The sequence below is a fragment of the Tachypleus tridentatus genome, chromosome 9, assembly GCF_004210375.1.
Source record: "Tachypleus tridentatus isolate NWPU-2018 chromosome 9, ASM421037v1, whole genome shotgun sequence".
NCBI lineage: Eukaryota > Metazoa > Arthropoda > Merostomata > Xiphosura > Limulidae > Tachypleus > Tachypleus tridentatus.
Genome location: NC_134833.1, coordinates 82,805,887 through 82,816,766, shown reverse-complemented (window position 1 = coordinate 82,816,766; position 10,880 = coordinate 82,805,887). Strand labels below are relative to the sequence as shown.

Here is a 10,880-nt window from a genome sequence, read left to right as displayed (position 1 = left end):
AATCGTGACAGGCCTGTGTAATTACTATATTTTACAATATCTAGTCTTTCTCAAAGGCACCTAACTCTCTAAATAATATACAGTAATTTTCATTTGCTTTATAAATTGGTTTATTTCAATAAAGTTTAGTTTCAAAGGACCTATATAAATAACTTTTTCTAACTGTTACTATTATAGAAATGATATTCATAATTTTCTGTATATATTTTTAACATTAAGTGAACTATTACATATAGATGTTCATTTTACTTCTATCTGAGATTATTAACATTGAATGTAAATGATGAAAATGTCCAAAACACATACAATCATCATATGGCGTGGACGTTTTAATCACATTGGATGTGTGGTCTGACTCGTCATTGTTGATGGTATTACTTTTACTAAGCGAGAAGGCTTACAAAATTCAAAGTTCAATATGGCAGAAAGAACGTTACGAAAATGAAAGTTGAACAAGTCAATTATAATAAAATGTACATACCATTATATATAGTTACCTATTTATTAACAGATATAAATCTCATATATATATTTACATTATTTTTATTACTGAAAATAAATTGTTCCAACTCAACGAAATTTTGTATTTGCTAAATTCAAAAACACATATTGAAACATCTATTAACAAAACTTTAAAAATGAGATACACTAATATAATATTTATGTAACCATCTTAGTTTACAATATACTGAATTGTCTCATATAAATTATTTTTCTACAACATGTATATATTATGTTTATCTTACTACTTTTTTATTTTAGCTCAATACATAATATTTTAATACATAATGGAAATTGTTGGCAGTTAGCGAAACTCCATAAATACGGAATTGAGGAAAACAAGACAATTGTATATTTTACAAATACATCATTTATTCACAAAATTAATTATTCGTTGTTAGATATAAGTACAATTTTTGTAATTATATTTTGTAATGATAAACAATAGATTTGATGTATTTATAAAATACGAAGAAACCATCTTTTCTTTTAAACCACATATTTTATCACAAGAAGTAACAAAATTGAAATATTTTGTCCAGAGTTTTTATCGTTTTTGTTTAAAAGCTTCAAAGTGGAATTTATGTTTAATATTTGTAATATATCATGAGTAAAGTCGTTTTTAACTGACACAAAATATTTTAACAAATGTTTCACTATGTGCGATACATGACAAGTCTTTCAACTGTCAACTTTAGGGAAGGGGTACTATAAAGGTCAAGATCTAATGTTCTGCAAAAGAGCGAAAGCCAATTTAGCTATAGATATCAAGTGTGTGATATGTTTTATAGAAATTCCAAAATGAAGCTTTTTATAATCTTATTAGCTGCAAAATTTTGGGAAATGTCTCTCATGTTTTGTTTATGGTGGTTTATTTTACTTTTGACTAATAACATGTTAGAACAAGTAAATACCCCAAGTATTATTACATTGGGCTGTATTTCAGTATTTTATAAACTAAGACTTTTGTAAATAGTATATTACTGTATCTTTAAGTTTTGCGAACAATTTTTTCAGTGCGCTTGTTAAGTGTGTGAGTTTACTTAAACATATTAATGACAACATATTGAACTAAGATGAAACGCATTTTCTATAAGGCATTAACTGAGACTTCTATTAGATGTTCAAACATAGTTATAAGAAACTGACGTTCATAGAGGTGTGATTTATCAAGAAAGACTAAGTTAGACACATAATTATCTAGAATTTTATCGTTAAAATGTTCAGAGTCAAATTAATTTATTCGTGGATTATCAACGGAAGATTGGTGTAATTTATGTTTTTTCAACTGACCCTCCGAATTATTGACTGATTTTTGTATGTTAAGAAGTTTAACCTTACTGAAAAATTAGTGTAAAATAATTTATATGCAAAAACGGCTCGTTTGGGTTGAGAAAATATTTTACATAGAAGAGCGAACAACGTTTCGACCTTCTTCGGTCATCGTCAGGTTCACAAAGAAAGAGGTAACTGACCGGAAGCTGACCACATATTTGAAAGGGGTTGTGTAACTGTGTGTCGAAATGTAGAGGGCGGTATTAGATGTTTGAATATATAATTTTATTTATTTTATTATATTAATATAGGTATAAAGGCGTTCCTTTATATTGGTTTATTTTGGGTTTAAGTTGTTGTATAAGTAAGGCTTCTTTAATTTTGCGTTTGTTTATGTTTGTTTCTTTATTTAGTATTTGAGTGTTTTCTATGGTTATGTTGTGTTTATTTGACTTGCAGTGTTCGAAAACGTGTGAAGGTGACTTTTTATGTTCTTTGAACCTGGTTTCCATTTTTCTACTTGTTTCTCCAATATAGAAGTCGTGGCAGTTATCACATTGTATTCTATAAATAATGTTGGTGTGGTGTTTGTCAGTGTAGTTTTTACATAGTATAGACCTCAGTTTTGTGCCTGGTTTTTTGAATAAATTTGGTATTAACTGGAATGTCATATTTTGTTACTAATTTTTGCCAAATGTTGGTTATTTGTTTGCTGATGTCAGGAATATATGGTATACAGCAGTATATGGTTTCGTGGTTTTTTTATTCGTGAGCTGTATTTACTTTAGTTGGTTGATTTTGCTTTTTGTCTAGGTGTGTGCGTATAATGTTTTCTACGGTTTGTGGAGGAAACTTATTGATGTTGATGGAGTATTGTTTTATTTTGTCTAATTCATCGTTAATTTTATCTGGTGAGCATAGTTTTATGGCTGTGTTTATTTGGTTTCTTAGTATGTTGAGTTTTTGTTTTGTTTCATGTGCTGAGTCCCAAGGAATGTATAGTCCAGTATGGGTGATTTTTCGGTGGATTTCTGTTTTGGATTGTGTGTCAGTTCTTGTAATTTTGAAGTTTTGTGAGTAAATGCTGTAGTATGCGTGATAACAGTCTTACTTAGAGCTTGAGATTTTGCTTACATATGGAGACTTGTATTAGATGGTTAAACACATTTTTTTAGAAATGTAAATAATCAGTAAATGGAGAATAATTGAATAGAAAGTATACAAGAATTGTGCGCTAACTGAAATGCACATGTTTAATATGGCCCATTAAATATTACAGATATAACGTCATAAATACACACTAAGTATTTTGTAAAGTGGTAGAACTACTAAACTATGTTTACTGACATTTAATGTCAATGATACACAAATACTGAACATCAATTTTTTTTTCAAAATATGGTGAACATTAAACTTATAATGCATTGCTTTCGGATTTATGAAGAAAATATATTATTCTGAGAAGTTTGAACAGTCTATATTCAATAATATGAATGATGTGAATATATGTGTGAGATTTATATCTACTAATAAATATATAATCATAAATAATGAAATCTACACTGTATTATAATTCACTTGTTCAACTGTTATTTTCATAACATTTTTTTCCATATTAAACTTTGAAATTTATAAGCCTTCTCTCTTAGTAAAAGATCAATATACCGTCAACTGTGACGAGTCAGACCAAATGTTCAGTAAGGTTCAAGTATCCACACCATTTGATTATTGTATTTTTGTTGACCTTGTCATCAGTTACATTCAATGTTAATAATCTCAGATGGAAGCAAGAATAATATCTATTCGTAGTAGCTCATTTGATGTTACAAATTAAAATATTTACAGAAATTTAAGAATATAAATGTCTATAATAATAATAATAGTTAAACAAAGTTATTTACATAGGTCCTTTGAAACTAAACTAGTGGAACAAATCAACTTATAAGGATAAAAATGGAAATTATTGTACATTATTTGAATATTTAAGTAAGTATCATTTTCTGAACGTATACATATTATACAGTATATTAGTTACTTGAAATGAATTAACCATAGCGTTTGGCTTACAAAATTTCAATTAATGCTAAATGTGTGTCTTGTGAAAACTATGATCAGTATGCGAAATAGATACTTAAAAATAAACCTATCCGCTATACTGACTGTCTTGTGCAATATTTATGAAAAGAATATATTAGATATAAACATTTCCAGCTATATATTACATATGTTAGCAAAATTATTCTTCTATAGGGACACATGTAATACAGTTAAATATGTAAATAAAAACTGTAAACATAAGTTGGTACAAGCTGTAACTTGTATGCAATTCTATACAATTAAACTAAAATTGTATGGCTATAGAAACACCATCCACCTTTGTAAAACACACACAATAAACCTAATAAGACCATTCGACTATAGAATCTTAGTAAGACCTTGTAATAATAACATCATTTGCCTATAGAAGCACTGTCGTCCTTTGTAAAGTCACTGTACACTTATATATTTATTAACAGACATGTTTCAATATAGAATACAGGAAGTAAATATGAATAACAATTATAAACAATGTTGAAAGTGACCTCCGTTGGCATCAATACAGGCCTGGATCCTTCTTATTTTGTTTCTAAACACCGCTATCAGTTGCTGGCTTGAAATAGTCTGAATAAAATATGATTACAAAACTACACAGTGACTTTCCGAACACCCTGTATATGTAAGTGAAAACTGTAAAGTAAGTGTCAACATGCGTAAAAGGAAATATTTTGTCAAGACCTTATTTATTATTATGCACAATAAAAATCATAGTTGTGTGGATAAAGGAATAGTACAAGTATATATTTAATTCCTAAAGCCAAACTAATGAAACAGTAAAATTATATTGTATATTAGATTATTGCATGGAACTATGACTCCTAACAACATCATCTCTTTCGAGTAACACTCTATCTGTGATGTCACGTGACATTTCCTAGTAACACACTTTTTGGTAGCAGACAACTTCCTTCGTCAAATGTCATGACAACTTCAGTCTATCAAGTCTCATGGAGGTTAGTAACCTACCCCTAATAACATGTCCGCTGATGCTAATTTGTGGACTCCTCTCCAAGTTGTACAGCGCTATGATTGCTAGAAACCGGGTTTCGATACTCGCGGTAGGTAGAGCACAGATAGCCCATTGTGTAGCTTTGTGCTTAATTTCACAACAAATAAACAAGATACTTCGTAGGTCTCTGACGACATTATTTCTACCACCTTCCCATTCTCTGATGCAGCCAATCAGAACACAATGTCTGGAACCTCTATCTCCATCTATAAGACAGCGTCCCATTCAATAATTTTAAAACAGTATTTAAACGTTCAGATTAAATCATGTTAGAATAGTAAATATCTTAATGTCAACATAATAAAATAATACAAAACATTAAGCTCGTTAATTCTTAAAGTTATGTGTTGAAAAGCGTTATGTGTTATAATGCATAATTGACTTAACTATCATAATACTTATTTGTAAAGCTACTAAAACAGTGTACAGGTAACCTGAAGACGAAAGGCGAAAAACATTCGAAACGTTGTCCTCTGTACTTGTGTTTTTACAAAAGGCAGTTGCCGTCCACTCACCTAAATTTCATTAACTGTTTACTTTTTGCAGTAACAGTTTCACAGAACAATAATTCTTTAGTTGTTCATTTAAACAGTAAAAATACAGTTTCTGAACATTGGAGTTAAACAGTAACTGTTTAGGTGCTAACATAAAAACATTTGAAAAACATTGATTTTGTCCAAGTAATCGTGTCAAAATGTTAAATCGCTAGTGTCTATACATCTTAGCCTATAAGTGTTCCAAGTTTCTTATTTCTCAACGGAAAGAAACGGTTTATCGTTTCACTTCTCATATTCACACAATAAAAAAAATTTCAGGTCATCTGCAGTTTCAAGATGGACGAAGTGTATCGAAACGTTGTTCTGTACCTTATTTTAATTAAAGTTTTAATACCCATACCAGCTGTCTTGAGAATACATTTTTACTTCAAGTGGGTTTCTCGTCATTATGAAAAAGATCTCTACAATCAATACCTATAATTCACTGCATCGAAACACAAGAGTTAAAACCCTACGTATGTATTTGGACATACAGATTATTACCATAAACCTTGTATATACGCCATCTGTTGAATAGATACTGAATGTTGAACTATTCTTCTACATTTTTACTTGTAGCAAAGATTACTCATATAGGTCGTCACACCCATTTCTCCCAACAATCTGTTATTAAAGAGTCTACTCATTTGTTTATAACTTTAATTATAATAGTCATTCAGCCAAATTATTGTACTTTGCTGTAGAAAAAAAAATTGAAAAGTAAAGTATAAGATTATATACATATCAACATATTTAGCTTGTACGTTAGCTTGGATTTAATAAGAAAAAACAAATGCGGTAAGTGTTGTATTTCAAATAATAATGTATAATTGAAAATATATGGGTATTTCAATGAGATATCCTTACGTACTTGTAAGAGTAATTAGTGCATACCAACACATGATTGTAGTAATTAGTCTTCACTTTGCTAATTTTATTAGAGCTGAATAACTGGCCTGGCATGGCCAAGCGCGTAAGGCGTGCGACTCGTAATTCGCGGGTTCGCGCCCGCGTCTCGCTAAATATGCTCGCCATCCCAGCCGTGGGGGCGTATAATGTTACGGTCAATCCCACTATTCGTTGGTAAAAGAGTAGCCCAAGAGGTGGCCGTGGGTGGTGATGACTAGCTGCCTTCCCACTAGTCTTACATTGCAAAATTAGGGACGGCTAGCATAGATAGCCCTCGAGTAGTTTTGTGCGAAATTCCAAAAAACAAACAAAAGCTGAATAAATTTCACTTCGTCAGTGAAGACTCGCAATTTAGTGCTTTTCATCTTCTATTAACTGTGGTATATTAGTGTAAAGGTCATCACGTGTTGTGTAATTGTGACAGGTTTATGTTAATTTTTAAATTACCTAACGCACAGTTTATAAATGATAATATGTGTTTTAGTAAAAGAGACATAATGTTTTCAAAAGGCTTCCACCATGTAGATACACACAACTCTTCGAAGAGTTATGCACTTCACTAACACCGTGAAGTGTTAGCTAATGCTCAGCTAGTCATAAGATTTCTGCTTTTATAGTTCTGTGATCTATCTTGTTTGTTTGTTTTTTTATTTTGCACAAAGCTACTCGAGGGCTATCTGTGCTAGCCGCCCCTAATTTAGTAGTGTAAGACTAGAGGGAAGGTAGCTAGTCATCACCACCCACCGCCAACTCTTGGGCTAATCTTTTACCAACGAATAGTGGGATTGACTGTCATATTATAACGCCCCCACGGCTGAAATGGCGAGCATGTTTGGCGCGACGGGGATGCGAACCCGCAACCCTCAGATTGCGAGTCGCACGCCTTAACACGCTTAAGTTGGTGCATAATTCAGAACTAATAGTTAATTTAGTAAGTAATGTAGGTTATTTAATATTTCGGTCTAATTAGGAATATGCAACGCTATAAAACAACATCTTATAACGATTCAATTCATAAGATAGGTAACATCACTGTTAGCAATATTTTCGGCCGTAAGTTCAGAAATTCATGTACTAAGCTAATAGTTAAAGTACAATAAACAAATTAAAATTAATAGACATATATCATATACGTGACCATTTAAACCAATACTGTTAAAGAAATTGTCTTTAGTATATGTTATTGTACCTACCAAACTTAAAAACTAGTTGTTTACCTATCCAGCATCACCTATTTTATGTTGCTAACAGCACCAGATGACCAATGAAAACCCATTTACAATCAATCCATATTGAAATTTAGGTTAGCTTAAGATGTAAGATGAATAGCTAAGACATATGTTATTTTTACCCATATAGTTTATGGTAAATAATATAGTAAAAACTCGTTTTCATCTAGCTAAAATATAACATACTTTTTCAAAACCTAATCATCTAACAAATTGTCATAATATTAAAACTATAGTTAAAAATAATATAAATAAGTACACTAAAAAGAAAAAGTTAGTGAACATACTATAAACTGTATCTATAAGCATTTAAGAAGGCGCTATGTCTTATACAAACACGGACAACTTAAATAATCGAAAGTCACTATCAGACTCCACAAGGGTAACAGAACCATGTTTCAAGCTATGAAATATCCGCTTTCTCTCTCCATCTGTGAATTTTAAGTACCTGTTGATAGTTATTTCAAAAGGTAAGTATAAACAACTTTCTGATAACATTCTTTTTTATAGGTTATAAAAAATACTTTATCATCTTTTAAAGCGCTTTTGTTTCTCATGGGTCTAAATACGAGCGACAAATTTAAAGTTCAATGTCCGCTGTAAATTGTATTTCATTCTAAGCAACATTCTTCAAACAGTTTCTGTCTTTCACACAGTTTTTTTTGTCGGTTGTACGGTGTAAAACTGTTACTCATTTTGTTCACCCAGTTTACCTGGCATCATCAGGTGAGGTAGAAGATGATGCAGGATAAACCTAATGAAACGTTGTGAACAAAATTAAAGTCTTACTACGTTCAACCGATAAAAGGCTTGTGTGAGTTTTAAAAACATGTTTTTTCCCTAACATTTTATTAGTTTCTATTTTTATCCCATGATACAAACAAGTTAACCCGTTAAAACCCGTTAGTTTTATCGTGGAACAACTGGAAAGTAGCAATAACCTTACCTTCCTCACATAGTTCTTTAGTCAAGCCTCCGTCATCCATGTACCATAATTCTCTAATTTCTATAACCATTGCCCTGTAAGAAATAGTGTTTTTATAACAAGATGAAACAAAACATAGCAATAGCCAGGAACTTCTGGCTGACTTTGCTTTATAATAATGTATTTGAGTATTTAAAACATAATGAGTATGTTGTAAAAGGAAGGCTTCACTTTTAGTGTTAGTAAGAATACACTAAATGAAAAGCAGCTGTACTAATACGCTTTAATGAAAAGTATTTACCAAACAATACATAAACAGAAAGAACTTTAGTCAAGTTATAGCGAACCTCTATAACTCGGTGTAAATATGTTTCTCATTAAACGTTATATATCAACATATGTTGGTCTTTTCACTTATAAGTAAAAGTGCGAAACTATTAGGAAATAATAAAAAATAACTTTCACACCAGATTGTATATGTAATTTTCGACAAGAAGCGTCAAACTTGAAAACATAGCACAACATATGAATATTTGCAGCAAAGCTTATTGTTCCATATACGATTTTAATCAGTCAAACTTCAGAACGATAAACGTTAGAGAATAATAAAGCTTTCAAGTTTAATCGTCATAAGATCCGAATAGCTAGTGTAACACTCTCATTTCTTTGTTCATCTTGCGTGGAGTTACTCGAGTGCTGTTTGCCATCCATAACTTTGACGTGATAGACAAAGAAAAGACAACTAATCAACGTAACTCTTATACTGCACCCATATTCCTAATATACGGAGCAAGCCTTAAATCCTCAATCCGACACTTTATCAATTGTGTCACTTTGGGCCAGCGATATGCTAAACCTGGACTTACTTGAACACGACACAACCAGATAATGGAGGAGGAGCAGTCCACATCACTTGTATCTCTGACTTTGGGATGTTTGATGTCTGGAGGACAGCATGAGGACATTCTTCAGAGAATTTGGAAAGAGCATCTCCAAAAAGCTAAGGAGAAAAATGAGAAAACATTTTTAAATTTTAACAATATTCTGAGGAATTCGAAGTCAAAATTTTAGCTTTCATTTAGCTGCTTAGTAGTTGACGTTTGATTAAAGTAATATCTAAGTTTCCATCGGAAGTTTCCAAATGTAACAAAACGAGATAGATAAATACCTGAAACATGCCAACGTTTGGAGATGATCTGCTGCTGATGTCTAAGTCGTTTACTTTGCTAGATGGCTCAACCACTAACATAAAACCAATAAACGTTTGGATTCTGTGTTGATTTTTCCTTCCTTGGATGGAAACTGTGAATCAAAAAACATTATAATCAAGTAACTTGTAACTTCATAGTCCACGGAACTCAGATCTTAAGAAATTGTCTTACAGCAAGATTAAAGAGAACTACAGTTTGGAACCATTGTTAAGAGCATACTAAAACATTAATTTGTATTTCATAAAGATATAATACTTCCAACTAACATAATTTCTTTCATTAAAATAGTAATGAAATTATGTTGAAATATAAGGAAAGCATAAAATATTTAAATATACCAAATCTGAGGAGTAGTTAATATGTCATCCCAGTAGAATAATTTTTACAATCATTTTTAATTAGATATGATGCGAATGAAATCACAAACAAGTACAGATACAAATATTATACGCGTGCATACAGAAAGTTTTATTAGATTAGATAAACGTCGTTTGTGATACTGTGATTACGAAGGTACCAAGTTGTGATACATACTGAAAGTATTTGTTCAATATTAGACAATGAACATTTTGTTAGTGTAAGTACATAAAGCCTTTGTTTTATTTGAATAGTGTAAATCATTTGTGAATTTAATTTATTGTATTATTAGTATTAATACAAAGATCCTGATTCGTATGGAGTGACTTTAAGTAACTTTTGAACGTTGGAGTATATCCTCACTGGTTTTTCTAACCAAGGAAATTCTGAAGTGAGGTTTATCAATCTCCTAATTTTGACATTTACATCACCACGTCCATCTACCACCATCAAGGCAACTTATCTAAATTGCAAGGTACAGCCATATATTCTGAACTCTCTCAGATATTTCCAATGTCGGTGGTTTGGTCACCCAAAGACATCATGCCGTGGTTCCTTGACGTGTGTTCGTTGTGGTGGCAAGGACCATGATACCTACGAGTACAAAATGGGCCCTCACTGTATTGATTGTAATGGCTGTCACTCATATTACTTTCGTTTATGCTCTAGATGGGTGGAAGAAAAAGAGGTATAACGTTTGAAAACGTTTTACAACATTTTTTTACCTTGAAGATCGAAAGTTACTGTCCACCACTCCATCTCGTACCTATACTGCTGAACTCTGCTTCACTGCTACAGTAGGAGTGCTTACAGATCTCTCCGTGCCTCTGA

The 10,880-nt window shown here is 31.5% G+C and overlaps 1 protein-coding gene across 1 annotated transcript in view; it reads right to left on the bottom strand.

Annotated features, from left to right (window-relative positions):
* Positions 1–10,880, bottom strand: part of LOC143225632 (spondin-1-like) — a 62,635-nt gene that overhangs the window by 36,689 nt on the left and 15,066 nt on the right. The window contains exons 2-4 of the mRNA XM_076455404.1: positions 9,650–9,783; positions 9,348–9,481; positions 8,503–8,576 (exon numbers count right to left, since the gene is read on the bottom strand). Of these exons, the coding sequence (XP_076311519.1) occupies positions 8,503–8,576; positions 9,348–9,481; positions 9,650–9,783 (342 nt within the window). The remainder of the gene's footprint in view (positions 1–8,502; positions 8,577–9,347; positions 9,482–9,649; positions 9,784–10,880) is intronic.